Source organism: Indicator indicator, chromosome 3 (assembly GCF_027791375.1).
Source record: "Indicator indicator isolate 239-I01 chromosome 3, UM_Iind_1.1, whole genome shotgun sequence".
NCBI lineage: Eukaryota > Metazoa > Chordata > Aves > Piciformes > Indicatoridae > Indicator > Indicator indicator.
In genome coordinates, this window is record NC_072012.1 from 32134745 (window position 1) to 32155487 (window position 20743).

Consider the following 20743-nt stretch of genomic DNA (forward strand, 5'->3'; position numbering starts at 1 on the left):
TATGCAGCAAAACACAAATTCAGAAACAGATATTTTTATTTTATTTTTGTTATCCAGAATGGAAGTACTGATTAGAGTGTCTTTTATGTATTTTTGAAATAACTTTTTTTAGTTATGATTGATGATAAGAATGGAAGAAATGCAATAGAACAGCTCAGGTAGCCTTCTGTTTTCAAGCAAATTCTACTTCTGGTTTATTTTTAAAAAAAAAGCACGCTTAATCTACTTAAATATTGTAAACCAAACAACTGTGTTCATAACAGTATTTAATTAGTAAAGATTACAATGTTTGCCAAACCTGATTTGCATCATTACCATGCAGCGCTAGTGGTGCCACGTGGGCGTATGTGGCCATCTCTGCTCAGCACTTCCTGATTTGGGAGTAGGGAGAAACTTGAGACAGAAGGTGTCCAGGCTCAGTGCAGTTATGGGCCCAGTGTTACCACAGCCATCAGCAGCCATGGCTCTGAAGGCACAGGGTGAGAGATTTGAGGCAGACGAGGTACAAAGGCTTGCTTGACGAGGTTGTGGTAGCCTTTGAGCAGTCTGCGCAGGGTGTGGCCTGTTTTGACTTTGTGGTGGCAAGCTCTCCTAGAAAAGAAACTTTGGGATGCTTAAGAGATGTTTGCTCATATTCAGTGGGTTTGCAGTTTGTTTTGAAATTTTGCCCCACTACTTTACCATCATCTAGATCTGCAGTTGCTGGGGAGCCCGGGTTGCAGTGAGGATGTGGAGAACCTTTCCCAGAAATGGAAAGCCCTACACAGTGTGTCCGCTGGTAGGTGAGGCTTCCCCATGTCACTGCAAGAGGGTCCAGCTTTTGATGTCGTTGAATAAACAAGTTAACGTGATTCTAAATGCGGAAACCTCTGACTTTGCCCTCCTCTTGGATTTTCCTAGAGCCTGGCCCAGGGTCCAGGCAGAAACCAAGACAGTGTTTTTTTTTTTCTATATGGCTTTGATCACACACTTCCACACAAAGCAAGACATCTGACTGCGTGGCCTTGACAGTCTGCCTCTAAGGAAAATTAAACACATTCTCATGACCTTTCATCCTCACTAATGGTTGTATTCTGTCTAAGCTACATCTTTCACTAGTAAGCATACATATTTTGTTAACTGATAATAGATGGTAAAGGTAATACATATTTCACTAACGAGTCGATACTAATAATATCTAATATTTTGTTTGAATGTTCATCTAGAGGTCAGCTTTGGTTTGGGGCCTATTGCTGAGTCCACAGCACTTCAGTATCCTGAAGGCCAAAATACTTCAGTATTTTCTCTCCAAATCACAGTTTGCTATGTTGTGTTGCCAAATAACAGCTTGCATCTGAAAGTTACTAAGACTTTGAAGTAATTCAGATAGAATTGTTGATTATTAAAACATAGCTTTAGGAAGTAAAGACTGCTTAGATGTCACAGATTGAAGGGTTGAAAGTTGAACAGAATTTGTAGTGGATTTCATGCAATTGTTTTTTCAGAGCACTTTTTTCATGGAATAGCAAAGGAAGACAGTACATAAGAAATTAATCTTAAATCTTCTTACCTTTGATTTGAGTGTTAAGAAATAAGTATTCAGGACAACCGTCATACTGTTATTGACCAAAAAACCTATGGTTTTCTTAGTGTTAACTTATCACAAAAGTGCTTATGTGGCTGTAATTACAATGCTGTGCTTTTCTTTTTCCCTAGGTGGCTATTTTTAATGCAATAGTGTCATTAGCTGGCTGAAAACTAAACATGAGAATAGCAGGTAAGTACACTTGGTAAAAATCAGAATTATGTCACTTGTGAAATGTGGGCTACAGGCAACACTAGCAAGTTTTGATAATGAGGTTTTTAAAGTAAACTTCAGTGGCATAGCAGACATTGCTTTTCCATTTGAGATTTCTTTTTTTTTTTTTTTAATGAAACTCACTTTGAACTTTGGGATGATCTAAGAGCCAGCAGCCAGTTAAAATGGTTCAGCTGATCTGCAGTGACTGGTCAAGTTGGCATGACTTGAAATACTTTGATTACTAATTCTGTAAGATGATGAGGGAATAGCCCATTCATGTCTTAAGTGATTTCTCCCCTGCCTCATATCCCAACCAATAGTCATTTGTAATATAGTGTCCGAAGCTTCCTCAGTGGTTACTGGGAGAATGAAAACTATAAAAGCCTTTTCAGAGATAAGTTACTGTAATACAGGTTGTGAGAGACTGATTTTACTTGACAGAAGGTGTGGTTGTAAAAGTAAGATCTTTGCTGATGTGACACTGCAAGAAAATAGTACTTTAGACCGTATCTTGCAGTAGACTAGCCTGTGTGGCAATTGAGCAGTTTTGAGTTTCTTACGCATTGCACTTTTATCAGTAGTTGTAGTGTTAAAAAGGAGCAACTGTTTCTTATGCATTGCACTTTTATCAATGGTTGTAGCGTTAAGGAGCAACTGTTGTCTCTTCTAGGAGAAAGTGACACTTTTTCCAAGAGAGTTACACATTAACCTTGCTAATGTATTAAATTGGTCGTGACTTTTGTCACTACTTTTTGAAATTGTTTCATTAACATCAATATGTGTGACTGGGAGCAGTAAAGTAAATCTGATGAAGACCTGGAAAATGCTGCAGTTTTTAGAAGATGGCTAAATCATCTGAAAAATTACTTTTCTGAACCTCATAGTTTTTTGCTCTAACTAATTACTTTTGTTGCTACAACCACAGACAAAGAAGAAACAGCAGTCTATGGAATGTTTACCTTTAGCAAACAGGTTGGTTTTGGTTTAAGTGCGAAAGGATTTTTCTAGATTTCTTACATCTTCCTCGGAGGGATCGATTGTAGTTCAGTTAAAAGGCTCATGATATGGTGGGGGTGGTTAGTGCTCAGACTGAGTTCCTGTTCATATCACCTACTACTACTGAGACAACAGGCTTTCCAAGTGCCACTTGCCTAGATTACACGTTCCAAAAATCTGGTACCATCTTGTCTTTTTAAGCAGTGTTGCTTTGAAAACCTTTTCTCCACTTAACATATGTTCAGATCATCTGTTTTCTTTAGTGCTTATATGTGGTTCACTTACCTTCAAGCATAATAACCTTTGAAGTTCCAGCATAATGTTTTTAAATTAAGTTTGCATCTCTGTTTGTGTTCAGGGTGTATGTGCTCACACATGAAAAGGAAAGTGGGAGAGGAAGGGCAAACTACAAGCAAACACAGTTGTATCTCTTCATCTTTCTTTTCTTTTTTCTATCTCTTTATCCTTTTTAGCCCTTAGAAAGGATTGATAAATATCTCTCATCCTTCTGAAGGCTGAGTAATCTGTCTATTTTAAGTTTTTCTGAACAGCAGATCACAGCAGCAGTTTGAGATATGCAGGAGTACATGAGTTGGGTTTTTTTCTGAAGGATTTGACTGGTAATGCGAGAAACTGAAGTATGCTATAAGGTTACTTCTTCCAAACAGAGAGGAGACAGGAAGGCAGAATATTGATCAGAAGACTCCCAACCTAACTTCTACTGTCAGTCAGCTAGTATTTTACAATAACCTAAAAGTGGACTGTTCTGTAAAAATCCATCGAAAATTATGCTAAAAATGGTGGGGTTCATGGCAGTACCACACACGCCCAAGTTTCCATTTCAGAAGTAAATTGCTGTGGTTGTGTTTCCAGCTCTTCTCCCAGGAGGTGGTTTGACCTCAGCATTGGAGAAAGTTAGGCTTGTAGAACTTCATGCTAACTGAGCCTTCAACAAACAGGGGTGGGGAGAGGTCCTGCATTTTATTACTTTTAACTCTTTTAGGCTTCTAACTCACTTTTTGAATGTCCATAATTGAAATTTGTTGAAAAAGGAGGTGGGGAGGGTTTTTTAGTTTGGTTTTTCATTTTATTTTATTTTATTTGTTGTTTTGGGTTTGGTTTGTGGGGTTTTTGTCTGGGTTTTTTTTTTTTCTTTTGATGTGGATTTGTTTGTTGGTGTTGTTTGGGTGGTTGGGTTTTTTGTTTGTTTGTTTAATTTTGTTAATGTAATGTTCATACCTGACTGACCAAAGCAGTTGAGCTGTGAACAGATCCCTAATCACTCAGTCTTGGTTGTACATTAAAATACAGGTAGCTTGATTTTAGAGGGGAGGAAGGGAGGTTGGGGAGAAGAGTAGCGTTTGTGGATATTGAGGAAACAGATACATGTGGCTAAGAAGAGTGAAGTCAAACGAGGGGAGCTGGGAATTTCCTCTTTGGGCAGCAGCCAGTTAGATGAGCTTAGTTCATTGTATTAAACTGGATTTCATGGAAAAGTCTGTGGTTTCTCCTGATCACTGAGCTGAGTTGTACTGTGGTCAGACAAGCATTAATCTGGAGAAAGCTGAGACCAGGGTATGCATTTGGTATAGCAACCCGATTAACTGTCTCAATTGCATCTTGCATTATAGTGGCCATTTCTTGCAGATTACTTCTGTTTAGTGAGTCCACAAATGATCATCCTCTTTCTGACTTCCCTGTAATGTAATCTGATTCATTTCTCAGGTAGCTAGTTTTGGTAAATTTAATGTTACCAATTACAGATAATTTTTTTTGAAACTTCTCTCTGCTTCTGAATAGGTGCTGCAAAGTTGGTAGTGGTCGTAGCAATATTTGTATTCACATTTTATGTCATATCTCAAGTGTTTGAAATAAAAATGGATGCAAACTTAGGACACATATTTGGTAAGTAATGACTTTTATTTTTTCCAGACATTTAGTAATGTTGACTTGAGCCGTATTCAAGAATATCTTGCTCATTTTGCTTTAAGCTTGAATTAGGCTCTTATACTTAAGAATTCTGTGTTTATTTTTAATGTATATCTGTTACTTTATATATATATATATATATAACATATACAATGTTTTCTGTATGAAATATTTAACCTAATCTCTTAATCAGTTTGATTCTTGTGCCTTTTGCTTTTACAATGTGAAATATGCATCATTTTACCTGCTTTTTCTATTTACTGGTAATTACAGTCTTAGTCTGGTGTGGTAAACTAGGTGACTTTTTATGAAGTTTCTGTAAATCTACACTCGACCTTTCTCAAGCTTAAGCAATTCAAAATGTGTATTTTGGGTGGGCTTTTTTTGCTTGCACAGATACACTACCATGTGCGGTACCAACACATTTCAAATATGCCCAGGTTCTACACAGAAAAGGTTCAGCAACTGAGGTGACCTAAAACTCGAGGTCTCTTTTGAACCAACTTTACCTTTACAGGGTTTTTTTCATTAAAAAACCTTTACAATTTTAGGTACTTGGATAGGGTTCATGTTATTTAACTCCAGATTACTACATTGTGAGCCAGCATCTGAACCAGTCACCAGAGGCATCTTTTATAATCCTTGAAGAGACACGGGTGTCATTAGGTGTTACAGATGTATTGTGAATATGTCCATGAAGAGGTCACTTCTTTCTTCTGTCCCAAGAAAGGGCGTTATGAATGCTTGGGCTCAGCTACAGCTGAGTTGCCAGCTTCCAGTGTTAGGTGAAAGGAACCCTATCCTGGTGAAGCTGTAGGAAGGGAATCTATTTCACCGTCATGCCCACACGTCCATAAATCCCTGGTGATTTTGTCTCCATAATTCTTTGTGTTAATTGGAGAGTCATAAATTAAGGAGGCAGTGCTTCTAAATATGGTTCCTAATCACTTTACTCCTCCTACTGTGTAGAGGTTAATGTTTTTATTGGAACATTATGTTTAGATATGTTTGGTACTTCCTCTTTATAAGGGTACAGAAAGGTTTTTAATTTATAGGATATTTTATAGCAGATGACACTTTGATAGAAATCTATTGTAAAACTTTCTTTTTGCATTTTAGCTAGGTCAGCACTGGATGCAGCTGCACGCTGTGAGTATTCATGTGCATGCATTACTGCTGCAACTTGCCTTTGCTTAATAACAAAGGCTGTTGGATTTTCTTAGTTAAGAAAATCTTAACTATGCTTTAAATGCAACTAATTTTCTTCTCTTCCTGACCTTCCTAAGTTTCTGTTAAAGTGGTTTTTGCCAGCATCTCATTTGTTTGTCTTTTGACTGTGCCAGTGAGAACAAGAGGTAGATTAATGAGATACTGTAGGAACCTGGATTATTTATGATGCTGTGAAACTGCAGATGAGATATTGTTTGTCTTTGCTCTTTTTGTTGAATTCCTTCAGAAAACTAGCTGGTATTTGTTAGCCTACTTGTGGTCTTGTCTCTCAAATCCTGTTTTATTTCTTTTTGAAAGCTACAAAACCTCCAAGATACAAATGTGGCATCTCTAAAGCTTGTCCTGAAAAGCATTTTGCGTTCAAAATGGCAAGTGGAGCAGCAAATGTAGTTGGACCTAAAATTTGTGTAGAAGATAATATGTAAGTATTTTTTACCGCTTGTCTTGAGTATCTCTTTCACATGCTGTCCTGGATCACTTTGCACACAAAATCAGTAGTTTAAATAATTCTTTGTATGTTTTGCTTTGTCAGTGGTTTGACCATATGACGTAAGAAAAAAGTTGTTTTGCATGATAACTTAATCTCTGATGAAGCACACTTAATACTCTGCAGTAGATGCAGAAATGTATGCTATTTTAATACACACAAGATAGCTTACACTTATTTAAGGTTTACAGACTTATAAGCTTTTAAGCATTTTCATTTGAACCACTCCAGTTTAGCTGTTTCTCAGCACATGCTATGTTAGTCGAGTGATTCAGGTATCACATGCAGGTGTTAGTGCTAACGAACTCTAGAGCACATTTGGAACTTCACTGAACAGCATAATCCCATGTAATAGAGCAAACAGCATGATTAATCTATAAGGTAATAAAAGTACTGGTTTACACTTTCTGTCATTTTACTATCTGAAGTAACTCTGATTAATCTTAGGATCTTAGAGAAGACTATTTTTAGTGCTGTCTTTAGCAACTAAGATGTAGCTCTTTTCCCTGACAACTAAATGCATGCAGCTTCTTTGCTTTGTGTTATTAGTAGAAACACAAGCAGCAATCAAATTTCAAGCTGTTCTTCTGGGAGACTGACTTAGCTCAAGCTTGTAGGAGTATGTTTGCTGTGAAGCATCACAGTGGTCAAGGAACATGTGCAAAATGAGCATGAGCTCACCATTGGCACATACTGACTAAAAGCTGCTAAGTTTTGCTTAACTTTCTTATTATTGATTCATTCTGAGACTTTTGACAGTTTTATCTGATCTCTCTGCATGGTATTTTTGTTGATGTTAGAAAACTTGCTACATCCTCACTCTGGTTGCTAGGAAGCTTTATATTGGTGAAGACAGAGTGATTCACTGATTAAAAGTTGTGGAAGTGAAAATAGTATTTCTCCATCCAGGACTGTAGCTCTCGATTTTGGTGTTTTGATTTTTGTGGTCTTGGGTTGGGTTTTTTTGTTACGTTTGTTTGTTGTTGTGGGTTTTTTTTTTTTTTAATGTCTAGATTAATGGTTAAGTAAGAAGAGATTGTTGTTCCTGTCCAACCAAAGGAAAAAAAAAATATCCTCTACTGGATATTTCACTAAAGAAAGTGATGAAAAGCAAATAGATGCTGGCTAGAAATCCTCTTTTCTTTCAATAGCAGTGTACACAGCTGTTAGTCCTAAGTCTATTTTCCCTTGACAAAAATCTTTTGGAATTGTTTCAGAGGAGGACTCATAATGTTTATTTAAATGTCCAGCAGAAAGCTGGATCGGTCTTATATTCTCTCTTGCTTTGCTAATAAAACGTTTGATTTCTTTCAAAAGCTGCCTGTAAGTTGTTGGTTGTAAATGGTTAGAAAACTTCTAAAACTGGTGAAATGCTGCCCTCTTGTGAGAAAACGATCACATTACAGGCTGCAGTTTGTGCACTCCGTCAAACACTGTATTGGGGGTGTAAAGTAGAATCTCGGAGCTCTCTGACAGTACTTATTTCCCCTTCGGTAGCTCTTTTTTAGTAATATTCTGGCAACTCTCTCCTAAAAAATTCTTTTTTTTTTTTTTAATTTTAATTTGTATCTTCTTCATACTTTCACAACAAAGCAGCAGGACAGCTTCCCATAATTTGTCCATGTTATTTGCAAAACAGCAGGGTGTCACATGGTTTGAGAGCTGTAAAGGTGACAATGTCATTTAGAATGCATTTAATGTCTCAGTTTTTCTTTGTATATGTTTTTTGGTTTGCAATTCTACTGTAGAGAAATTCAGTTACAGCCTTATTCTCCTATATTGGAAGGATCCAGATTAGAAAAAAACATACTGGACTTTTCAGAACATGGACTTTTCAGAAGAAGGGGCACTACAGCAATACTTCTTTACCAGCAGCTTCTCTGTGCTATTTTACTACTTCAATTAGGAAGTCTTCTAGCAGAATGTTGTACTACACTCCTTCAATAATTTGCAATTCTATCATTCATATTTACAGGAATTTTTTGTAGTCTTAATTCCATTATAACTTTTGTTACACGTATGTATGTCTCCTGCATGTATTCACCCTGTATTGGATTTTTTTTATTTTTTTACTGGTATTTATTTCCAAAGAATTTTGTAGCTAATTATTTTGACTAAATATGTTCTTTTTTTTTTTTAATTAAATGTGTACTAAATTTTGTATGAGCAAAGGAATGTGTTCAGAACTTTACTCCCTTCATTTATGTTTTCAGTCTTTATTTGCCATATGTTTATGTTGTTTAGCACAGATGCTCAGGCATGCCTTGAAAATCATGTGATCCTCCAGTTGCTAAAACACTTTTGGAGTTCCCTACTAACCAGAGTGAATTCTGCATTTCAGCAGGAAATTTCAAGTCTTCTGATTCAGAAATTACTGAATTAGAGTTTTTAAATTTTAATCAGAATTTTTGGCATATGGTAGAACTTAAAGGACTGACAGAGAAAAGACTTTCATCTCTGCTTGCTAGTTTTAAAACCTAAGTTGCTGTGCCAAGAACTGTGGTGGCAGAACAGAGATCTTTATATAATGCCAGTTAAGAGATGAAGAGGTCTGGCAGCTTCCTCATTGGAATGGGCTGCTCAGGGAGGTGGTGGAGTTGCCGTCCGTGGAGATGTTCAAGAGAAGACTGGATGAGGCACTTAGTGCCATGGTCTAGTTGATTGGATAGGTTGCGTGACAGGTTGGACTGGATGATCCTGGAGGTCTCTTCCAACCTGGCTGATTCTATGATTCTGTGCTACACCCCCAAGGCCACACATCATCTTAGCTGCGGACCCATTAGCTCTCCTTTGCAGCTCTGAAGGGTTTCCATTTCACAGTGCATCTTGGGTTTTTTCCATCTCTTTTGCTGCTGTTAAGTTTGGCCAGATAATTGCTGTCATACGTTGTGACAGGTTTGTTGGGATGTGTAGCTGTACTTCAAGATTCTATTAAACTTTTGTTTAAAGTCTCATCCATATATTAACTATTTTTCTTGAATTTAGGTTTCCTTTTATAGGTACAAGTGCCGACCACTTTGACTTTATTGTTTTAGTGCAATGCTGTAATTTTAGTTAGCTTTTAAACTCATTAACACGTGTTTTTGTCATATGCTTACAAAAAAAGCTTAAAATGTTGATTACGCAACTGTGCCAAAGCAACTGGGTGAAGCTCCTCCAGTAATTTGTTTTAGGCTCTTAACTACAAGAATGTTCTTAAATACATTAATAGCTGTGTATATTTCATAACTCTTTTAAGATACACAGATTTAGAAACCAAGATGACTAAGCAATCAGATGAAATGGGTCCAACTGGGGATATTTGATCTATTGTTATCAATTCGGTGATGCCATTGGAGCACACAGATTAGTTCAAGTAGATTTTGCTTCATTTAAGTACTCAAGATCATATGGTCTTTCGACTATTTTATCTCTCACAGTCTGATCCTGTTTGAAAGCCAGAAATATTTCACATCAGCAAGTTGTCCTATTAAAAATAAAAATTTTTGTTTGTTTGTTTCAGTTTAATGAGTGGAGTTAAAAACAATGTTGGCAGAGGAATAAATGTGGCCTTGGTCAATGGTAAGTGACATTTTAAGTGATCTGTTGGTTTTCATTTTGAAATTGTTTCTAAAATATAAAGTAAAATACTTAGGGATGGTGAAAGCCAGGCAGGAGTAGAAAAGGAAGTATTCAACATTTTAATACTGAGATAACGTCAGCTGTTGGCACTTTTTTTTTTGTTAGAATGTTACTTTTGTTTGTAAAAATGTGTAGTGAAAAGTCACCACGGCACTCCACATGACTATCTTGGTGATACACCAGATAAATTCCTAATGCACTCATACAATGGAAAAAGCCACGAGGTGCATATTGCATGTTTTGACTTAATTGTTGCCTCCACTATCTATATCAATAGCAAAACATGGAATGTAATTTTAATCTTTCTTTCTTTCCATGTTACACAAAGGGCAACCTTTAGCTGTACTGTCTACTTTTGCAAAACCAATTTTTTTTAAAAAGGCAAATATACGAAGTGAATTCTCTTTATTTGTTTTCAAGGCTGAGGGCTTGCTTTATTTTATATTCCACTTGAAGCAAAATCAGAGGTTTGCATATTTTCTTTTTCCTACACTTTTTGATGAATTATTGGGCTGTTGAAGGAGCAATCTTCATAAGAGTTACCACAGTAATTGATTTCTATGGTGTGTTTTGCAGCACTTATGAAAGAATCATTGAAAGGCATTGGGCATGTTGTCAGTAAAATAATTTTGGCTCTATTTGACAACAACTTTTTTTTTTTTCCAGGTAAAACAGGAGAGCCATTAGACACAAAATTCTTTGACATGTGGGGAGGAGGTAGGTATAGTTACTATAACTGGTTAGAGAGAAGCAACTTAAATACCTCCTTTTTGTTGTTGTTGTTTTGGGGCTTTTTTGTGGTGGGGTGGGTTGGTTGCTGTGATGAAACGTACAGGGCTTCCAGGTGCAGTCCCAAGCCAAGATGTTTATTGTGAAAAGCGAAAGCACTTAGTATGCTACATGGTTAACTTATATATGTTGCTAATGCAGTGTTGTCATACTCTACTCCGTACCTTTCTACTGACATGAATTCAAGCAAAGCATACAATTGGTTAATGCTAACAAACAATGCTAATAACATGTCCAGCCAAATCCTTTCTGGTCTCTCTCTCTCAGTTCCTGATAAGGTGTACATTCCTAACTCAAAGACAAAACATAGCCTTCTTGAAGGTATTAAGAAATAAACCTTCTCCTGCAGGTTGGTTTGTTTGTTCCCTTCCTCTCCAGGCTCCATTTGCTGTGATGTTTTAAGATGGTAATTATGAGAGTGCTTCACCTCTACCTTTGTAATCGTGAGGAGAGTGCAAATCGAGAAAGTCAAGTAGTTGAGGTTTGATTAATCAAACACTCGTTCTCCCTGGTAGTTCCCCCTGGCGATTTGTGTCTTTGTGCTATGGACCAAAATCTCTGTAAAATGAAAGAGTTCTCTGTGATGCATTTTATCTTTCTCCCACTTACCATCTTTTTATACATTTATAAGTACGTTTACAAATATAGTTAAAGGAATGTCTTTGCAGGAAAGCATTGCAGGAGTTTAATTGGAGTGAGTGATTGTTATTGAACAGCTTTGTGTTCTTCCTTTTTTCAGATGTGGCACCATTCATTGAATTTCTGAAGTCCATCCAGGATGGAACGATAGTGCTAATGGGAACATATGATGATGGTGCAACCAAGTAGGTCCTTGATTTAGATAGTAAATGTCTAAATCAAGATATTTAAAATGCTTGTTTTATACTGAATAAAAATGCTATCTTTAATCACTTTATGTAAAACTTTGCTTTTTGATGAACTTGCTTCCAGGATTTTTTTTTATAATGCTAATGTGATTTGGGGACGACACAGGTTAGGTTAATACTAACCAAAATGTAATGGGTTATGTATGTGTTTTACCTAGAGGTCTGTTGGATGTATACTTCTGTGATCTAACAGCACAGAAACAAGGAAATTAGACCCTTTACCATAAGTATCACAAGTTTTTGATATTCTGAAAACATTTAGAGATTAATAATTGTCTACTTTGATTGCTTAATCAGTATACTTAGCTGACTTTTATTACTCCTCTGAGAAAATACTAATGTATCAAGACAATGTCAGGCCAGTCCAACAAACTGCTTGCTCATAGCTGGGAAAAATGTTTGCATGCCAGGCATTATACTCCCTTTTTTTAAAAACCATAGCCTTATCTTTACTAGTTCCTGATGATAGGGTAGGTTTCTAGCTGCTCTCCTAGAATTTGTCCCCACCTTTGATGTTTTAGGTAAAAACTAGACTTAGTTTCAATAATCATGTCACAGCTGATGTTTTTGAAAGCTTTTGTGTAGATACAATGTCAGCTGAACAAGAAGGTAAAATTGGCCCACTAACATTGACAGCCAGAAACTGCTGCTTATTAGTGGTCCCACATAATTAACCAAAAGACTATATCTGGTGCTTGATAGCAATCATGCCAGTTCCTTAAAACAATTAAAACTGTGAAGTGCTAACATGTTTAAAAGATAAATTTATCTTTCTTTTCTAAATGTAAGCTGGAATTTGGAATGAGTTGTGCAAATAATGTCCAAAGTACTTAACCCTTTCTATAATTTCAGCTGTATCTCAGCAGTAGTAATCAAAAGTTGTGAGTGTTGTTTAGTAATTGGGTAAATATAGTAACTGAAAGGAGGAAATAAAAAGCTGTTACTTGGACATTTTGAATGATAATTTATCATGTTACAGAACTGTTTTCCCTTCCCTCTGACTTAGACCTGTGGGCACTGAGCCGTATTGTGGGGCAGCACTCTGCATGTTGAATTAATTGACCCTAGCAGACAAGACCATTCTTCTAATCTAAAATATCTTTTCCTTTATTTAGACTTCAGCATGAGCCTGCAAAGAATGTTTACTTTAAAGGTCGACCTTTTTAGTTGCTTGGAGAATTGCTAACATGACTTGAGATGTGTATATAAATTCTCACAGAAGGGGGTTCTTGGCTTTTGTTGGTGTACTGATAGGTTTGTATGCTAATTCCATGAGACTACAGTATTAAAGAGCCAGTGCTCTTTAGATCAGGTGGTTTCAGAACTAGCCTTATCTGATTTTGAAAGATAGATCTTGTTCAATATTGACTGACTTAAACTATATTTAATCAGTTAAGCTGAATGTTCCATTGAACAATGAAAGCTTTAAGGGCATGTGTTTTATTCATATTCTGAACTTCTCTGTTTTGTTTTCAAGGCTTAATGAGGAAGCACGGAAACTGATTGCTGAATTAGGAAGCACATCTATTACTAACCTTGGCTTTAGAGATAACTGGGTCTTCTGTGGTGGAAAAGGAATTAAGACTAAAAGCCCTTTTGAACAGGTCTGTGATCCTACAACTTACTGGAATTTAACAGCTTACATTAGTAAAAATGTAGCATGTTTTGTAAGTAGCATGCATTTGTTCATGATAGATATCTATTGCAGCAGTGCTACTTTCAGACTCACTCCTTGACTAGCTTCCTCCTCTTAAATATTAAAAAAAAGGTGATTCACAAATAAGAAAATTATCTTTTATGAGGTAGATCTTATTATTGCAATAATGAGATAATTTGTCTCTTAATTAATCCAGTTAAACTGAAGAATTCAAAACTTACTTCCTAATGCTTGTATTTTGGATGCACGACGAACAGCCTCCAATAGATAAAAGCTGGTTAAAGTGTTGGTGTTCCTAGCTGTTTGCTTTGCTCTCTACCAAACAAAATTATTTCTGCTATAGCAAAATTTGTGAAATAGAATATTTTCCCATGACTCAACTGTAACAATTTCAAATGTGTCATTTTTGCCTTTACTTTCTGGTTCAAGTAGTTTTGTACTACGAGAGTAAGGAAGATATCCTCTTTGCCAGCTTTGCAAGGGAGTGGGAACTAGTGCAAGAGCAGTGGCAAACTCTAGGAGGCAGTAGTGCCTTACCTGACTGTAGGTGGTTGCTTGGTGGAAAAAGAAAGCCCTAATTTTCAAAAAAGACAGCCATTCAACCTTAAATAATGTTCTTTAAAATTTGACTGTTTTGGTGCCTTGTAAGTTTACTATCCTTTTTTCTTGAACTAGTGGTTCATTCTAAGGTAGTTATTTTCTTGCTTGTCTCTCTTCCTACATAAACATCCAGAATTAGTTGTAAAAGTATTTTCCTCGTATGGCTCAACTGTTTTTAGCATACACTTGTTTGAGCAAATTTACACTGTGTAGTGAGTACTGAAGGATTGTTATATTTGATACAAATTGTAAAAAGCTAATAATGTTGTATTCTCTTTGTCCATGTTCTTCAGTAATCATAAATGCCAGTAAAATATCTTTTGAAGTTGTGAATTAAAGCAAAAGTATAAATAACTGTGTTAATGGTAGATTGGTGTTTTCTGTTTATAGCATATAAAGAACAACAAGGACACAAACAAGTATGAAGGCTGGCCAGAAGTTGTTGAGATGGAAGGCTGTATCCCTCAGAAGCAAGACTAAATGAAAAGAGGAAAGGAGAAAGAATATGGAAGAAAATGCACTTTCTGCTATTATTAGGGAGAGGGCTATGAAGGAGACTGTACTGTAAATAATATTTTTAAAGCATGCAACCATCTTGTCGGTATGTGCATGAGCACTGACATTTTGAATATTGGGATTATTTATTGGTAACACACATAGAAATCCTTTTTGTAAATATGTCCAAAATAAAATAATCAAATCATTTCTATGCAGGTTTCTTTAAAAGCACAGTATTTAGTTTGCCTGTGGTAAAGAATATCTTGTAGATCAACTGGCTGATAAATTGCATATGCAGATAAGAAACAGATCCTGACAAACATTGTACTGTCCTCTTAACAGCGTAATGTTGCTGTATGTAACCTTTGTGAAATACTGTAGATTTTAGTGATAAGTTAATAAAGAACTTTAAATTTTTTTTTATCCTCTGCCTTTTTAATAGCAACATCATTTTTTATTAAAGCTATTTGGTTATTCCAATGTAAAGTGATCCAGAACTGAGTAATCAGCAGAGGAAGAGTACATGGCAGTAATACAAATATGCCACGAGAAGAACATTAGAAATTACTGTTATTAGGAGAAGAACCAAAATAAATATATAAATAGCATATGTGATATTTAAAAGCAGTTTGGAAGGATTTGTACTTGAAAATACTCTTTGCTTTGCAGAAGAGAGACAATGGCATGTTAAGTAGCAGTGCTGTGGTTAACTTGTTCCATTTTTATTGCAGTTCTTGTACTGCTCCTTAACCATCGATTCTCTCTGTGCCTATTCAGCTGTAGTGGCTAGTCGCATACTAAGTGTGCATAATGGAATAGCTTTCTCTTTTAGATCTAACATTTGGGAATACATTTCCCATCCTGAGAAGCCTGTTAGGAAGCAGTCTGCCTTCTAGTGAGAGTTGTTTCAGAGGACACAATTGTGCAACCATTGCCACTTAGGCTGCTTCTAATGTGAGCTCAGGCAATTGGTTCTTACAGTGAGATGTTAGGTCATGCAATGTGTGACACTTAACTGACAATGGGTTTTGGCGGTGCAGGTTTTTGTTGTTTTTGTTTGTTTTATTTTGGGTTTGGTTTTTTTTTTATAGGAAAATGGACCAAGTTGAAGCAGCCTTCCTCTTTAGCTCTGAAAAAACATTGTTTTCTTAGGAAACTTGTTTCTTTTCAGTAGGGTCACCTTGAACTTTCGCTGAAATTAAGTTAGTAATGATGTAACTGATGATGTTGGTATTTACCAGATAGGGGCTGACATGAGTTCTGGTATACTCTTCAAAACCTTCCAGCTAGTACCATGGAGCAGAAACTACAGAAGATTTTTTCAGGAACACAGCATGAGCTGAATGCAGCGGCACTCAAAATACTCTTATTGTTGATGTCTCCTGAGACAAATTTAATTCTGTGCACTAAAATTTTGAAGCAATATCGGGAATTGCCTCATGTAACCTGTGATACCAGAGTAAGACTGGATTCTGCGATGTTCCATATGTTTATCTAGCTTGAAAAATAATGTGATTATTCCCTCAAGTTTAGTGTAGAACAGCAATAAATGCACCTTATTCAGTGAAACTGCTTTTGTTATTTTTTTTTTTTTTTCAGATTTTCTTGTGTAGGGGGACATGTCAAAACTATGGATATGTTTTTTCATCATAGGTTGGATACCAGGTTGGAGGGGACCTCAAAGATCTAGTCCAACCTTTCATGGTAAGAATACAGTTCAAATGAGATGGGCCCAGCACCCTGTCAAGCTGAGCTTTGAAACTGTCTAATGTAGGGGAATCCACCACCTCCCTCCCTTGGGAGTTTATTCCAATGTTTAATAGTTTGAATGGTGAAATTTCTTGCCTGGTGTCCAGTAAAAATCCCCCAGCAGCAACTTGTACCCATTGCCCCTTGTCTTTACCATGTGGCTCTTTGTAAAAGGGAACCCCCATATTTCTTTCAACTGGAATAATAACTTTTATTTTATTCCATGAAGCTATTGTGTAAAGCTAACTATGTAAGTCCAGTATTGGTTATGCTGCTATCCAGAATGTCATCAGAGCAATTTTGAAATTACTTGGTAACAGCTTAAGAGAAAAAAAAACCCAAGACATTCATCTACATTACTAGTTTCCCTGGAATGCTCTTTTGCCTTCATTCTTATGGTTTTGAATCCCAATGAATATTTCATCTTTCGTCAAATTAAAGTTCAGATTTCCTCTACAAAATTAAATGAAGTGGAAATAAGACTAAAAGCAGACTTTCAGCCCTTGTGTCATAAATTTATGCCTTTTTTGCATGACTTTTAAACCCTTAAAGTTGCACCTGCCACAGACTTTTTAAACAATGAATTTTAATGCCATAAAAAGTTAGGATTATATCTTATTTTGATGGAAATCTTCCTCTATATAAGGCCATGCAAATGGTATCATCTTGGTCTTGTCCATTGTCATCTCGTTCTCTGGAGACTCAAACCCTGCCCAGATGCACTCCTTTGTGGCCTGCTTTGGTGGGGGGGTTGGACTCAATCTCTGGAGGTCCCTTTCAACCCCTAACACTCTGTGGTTCTCTGATCATTGTCTGCCACAAGATCTTGTCATGCCGTCTCTTCTGTGAGTGAGCTGGTTAGTATCCCCACAGTGAGCTAAACTTTCTGATGCTTACTGTTAAGAAACAAGACTTTCTGATAAAGTCTTTGGGTATTTCCTTTGGGTTACCAAACACAAAGATTACTTTTTTGGCCTACCTGGACTCTCCTACAGGTGATGGTAGGAAGTAGTCAGTTGCAAGGTGAAGGCGTTTTCTGCAATTTGATTCATGTCAAAGTACCTGCATATGACAAAGGTTCAGGATGCATATGAGAATGTTTGCAGCATCTTGCAGGCTTGTTGAGAACAGAACAATGAGGAAAGAAAAGAGAATTATGGTGCATGCTTACCTCAAGAAGTGCAGCTGTGGGAAGAGTAGGAGAAGACACAAGAAGGTTGTAACTTTACCCTCAGCAAGGAGTACCCAGCTGCAATTCAGAGGATGACTTCATTGATCAAACCATAATTCTCAATTGCTGCACCAGTGTTATTTTGTATGAATAACAGGAGCTTTAAGATGTGCCTTGACATGCCTTCTACATCTTTCCTAGTGTCTTTCATGATAAATCTTCTCTCTGCCACCCCCCCACCCTCCCACCATGGGAACAGTAGAACCTTTCACAGCTTTAGTTTCCCAAGTGAAGGTTTGGAAAAAGCTTCCTTTTGCTCAGCTTGTTTTACTTTCCAGAAGTCTTACTGCAGCACCTACTTCTCTCAAACATAGGTGCGATTACTACATGCTTGATGCATATGTAATGTCTCCTAAACTGTTTGGACTGTCTGCTGTCTGAGTGTTTTCCAAGAATGAGTGTATTAATAAAATAGGGACCAGGTGGACAACGTCATGAGGGGAAATAAAGTAATAATATTGCCACCTTAAGTGTTGACTGCCTTGCCCATGTGGGAATGGGAAGGCTATAGTCCCTCCCTAAAGTGAAGGGTTGTGGCTAAGGTGAATACCAAGCCAGGGACTTTTTATTGATTGAATCCTGTTCATTTTCATGCCTGTAAGACCAGGCAAAGGCCATATCCTAACCTTAATACAAGGAGCCTGGTTAAGAAAATTGGAAAGCTGGATGGGAACCTCGAAGCCAAAGCAGGAAGTTGCAAGAACAGCTCTTGACATGTTCATTGATGCCATGAGGGTCATGACATCAGGGGTGTGTGATGCTGTATTAAGATATGAAGGACCCTACTTCTTGCTCTCTGAGCAACACACCAAAAGGACCACACACACTTGGGTTCAGCCACCTCCTCCTGCTGCTTTCCTGGGTATGAAAAAATCTAACATGCAAGAATCTACTTGAGATGTTTCATTACATTTCTGATTGTTTTAATATTAGCTTAAAGCCCCTTTTAGTTCTGCTTCTGTAGTCAGCCCTTTAAGCCTTACAAACAAGAACTAATACATCCTTCACAGACTCAAGTTAAAAGAGGCTCATCAGATGACTTTATGCTTACCTGTCCATCTAGATAGGTTGTCTTATGTACCATCCAAATCATTGCTGAAAACTAGTGGTTACTTCTTTGCAAATTCAAAACTCATGACTTGCCTTTTAGATGTCTTGCATTCATCCTTTTAAAATCACTATAATCTGTAAATCTGTAATAATTTGTTCCCTTAAAAAGGTCTGTTCCTTTCTTAGGGGGTTGTCCAAAACAGGATATAGCTGCAACCTCTTTGACATGAAAAAAAGCACTCCCAGCTGAGGAGGATTCATATCTCTGCTTAGGAGCTTGATGGATGGCAGCTGAAGGGAGTGCTGTCTTCTGTGGAATGTAGTCTGCAAATGTTTTTTTCTCACCAAAGGCTGCAGCAATCTATCTGACAAATTATCTTTCTCAGCCTTTAATATTTCAGCATTGTCTTTATCAGTACAGCCTCATGTTCCCAGATCTTGGCAGCATAATCATCCATCCAATTGTAAAACTTCATGGATTATTGCTTTTATATCAGCCCTCATAGGTACCTCAAAAGCATCCAACACGCATTGTAGATAACTACACTTTTTGTGTTGTCATGTACTACTAAATATATTTACCATCATCTGTTTATTATCCTTTGGAGAACATAGAAATGAAAACTTTTCTAAAGGGTTTAGTATATGAAGAGAGTTAAGGGAGTTTCAGGTAACTGATAGTCTAGCTATGTGGTGTACTGTGTAAAATGCACAGAAATCACTTCTTGCCCTATGAGAAATTTCTGATCCCTGGAGGCAGTCTGAAGCAACTGCTTAATTCTGGTCCTCCTGCAGATGTGGCACTACAATGCAAGAAGTTCAAAGTGGTTTCTTAGCATTCCAATTAGGGGACAATTGGCAAATGGGAAAAATCCCCGCTGACCTCAACTGAAATTTCAAAGCTGTGTAAGTGGTCAAGATTCTATTATGCCAAATATGATCTCAACAAAGTACAATACTGTTCTGTTTCGCCTTTGTGTTGTTTAGTCCTAAGTGACCAAAAGCAATGTGGTCTTTTTAAAGAGGTTACTTCCAGTTGTAGTGCTGTAAAATCATTGATCAATGGAAAATATGCCTGCCCTGAAGCGTCAAACCTTCTTGCTGTATGCAGCTTGCTTGTATTCATGAGAGGGTTCTTATGTAAGCACATTTTGAGTGATCATAAAACTTCTACAGGAGGTGATTGTACTTTTTGTAGTGAGGGGCCCAGAACAGAACACAGTACTCAAGGTGTGGCCTCGCCAGTGCCAAGTACAGAGGATGATCACCTCCCTGTTCCTACTGGCCACAGTGTTTCTAATACAAGCCAGGATCCTGTTGGCTTTCTTGGCCACCTGGGCACACTGCTGACTCATATTTAGTCATCTGTCAACCAATACCCTCGAGTCCAACAACTAGGCAGAATTGGTTTGTTTTTTTTTTAATCCAAAAAGAATATCTTAAACTGGAATTAATAGTATCTTGCTGTTGTGCTCCTCTGCACATTGATTCCCTCAATGACATATAGGTCCTTGGTTTTAAACCTCAGTATGTTTACTGTCAAAATAATGTTTAGCACGTTAATTTCTTAGATGGTGGGGCAAATTGGTCCGTGCAAAAGAATGGGATGTTGTTTCAGTAGGCAGCTGTTTTGGTGCTGCTGACTCAAGGCACAGTACCTTCCAGGACAAAAGGTACATCATCATTCACATAAATAGTACTGTGGTCTGGTTTTAACTCCTAGTATAGTGTCAAACTTTTTCTCCTGAAAGCAGAAATGTTCATGAGATGTGTTTCACTTTGCTTCGCAATCAAATCAAAATTTTCAGGGCTTTAGGGAAAACGATCCTAGAAGCATTACCCAATCAGAAGTTTCATCGTTATATTTAAGGCATCCTGATGCACATATAACTTGACATAAATCTATAGATATATAGTTGATATAAATATATATATACGCATATAAAATTAAAGGTAAGCTGATGATTCTTCAACTATTAACAAGGGAAATGTGCAGCTTACTTAAAACCATGCTGTATAGCCATAAACACAGCAAGGCTGAGAGGAAAATGAAATGGTCAAACCCTGAGATAGGCTCTGATCTTTCAGCCTGTGGCAAGCTGTACTCCTGTTTGCAGGCTCAGGGTCAGCAGAAAGTTTCACAAGGAATGTGGCACTACTCTCCACTGAATCTCTCAGTCTTTCTCCCGTTCAATTAGTGCATGTAAGAGTGTGCCTGCCTTCAATCTCCTAGATGCTT

General features: G+C 37.1%; 1 protein-coding gene across 1 annotated transcript; it reads left to right on the forward strand.

Annotated features, from left to right (window-relative positions):
- Positions 1-1743: 1743 nt before the first annotated feature.
- On the forward strand, positions 1744-14483 carry FAM3C (FAM3 metabolism regulating signaling molecule C). The gene is made up of 9 exons (XM_054399530.1): positions 1744-1756; positions 4577-4681; positions 5825-5854; positions 6233-6356; positions 9925-9983; positions 10710-10760; positions 11572-11656; positions 13197-13323; positions 14367-14483. The coding sequence occupies exons 1-9, from the start codon at positions 1744-1746 to the stop codon at positions 14454-14456; spliced, it is 684 nt and encodes a 227-aa protein (XP_054255505.1). The 3' UTR covers positions 14457-14483.
- Positions 14484-20743: the final 6260 nt, after the last annotated feature.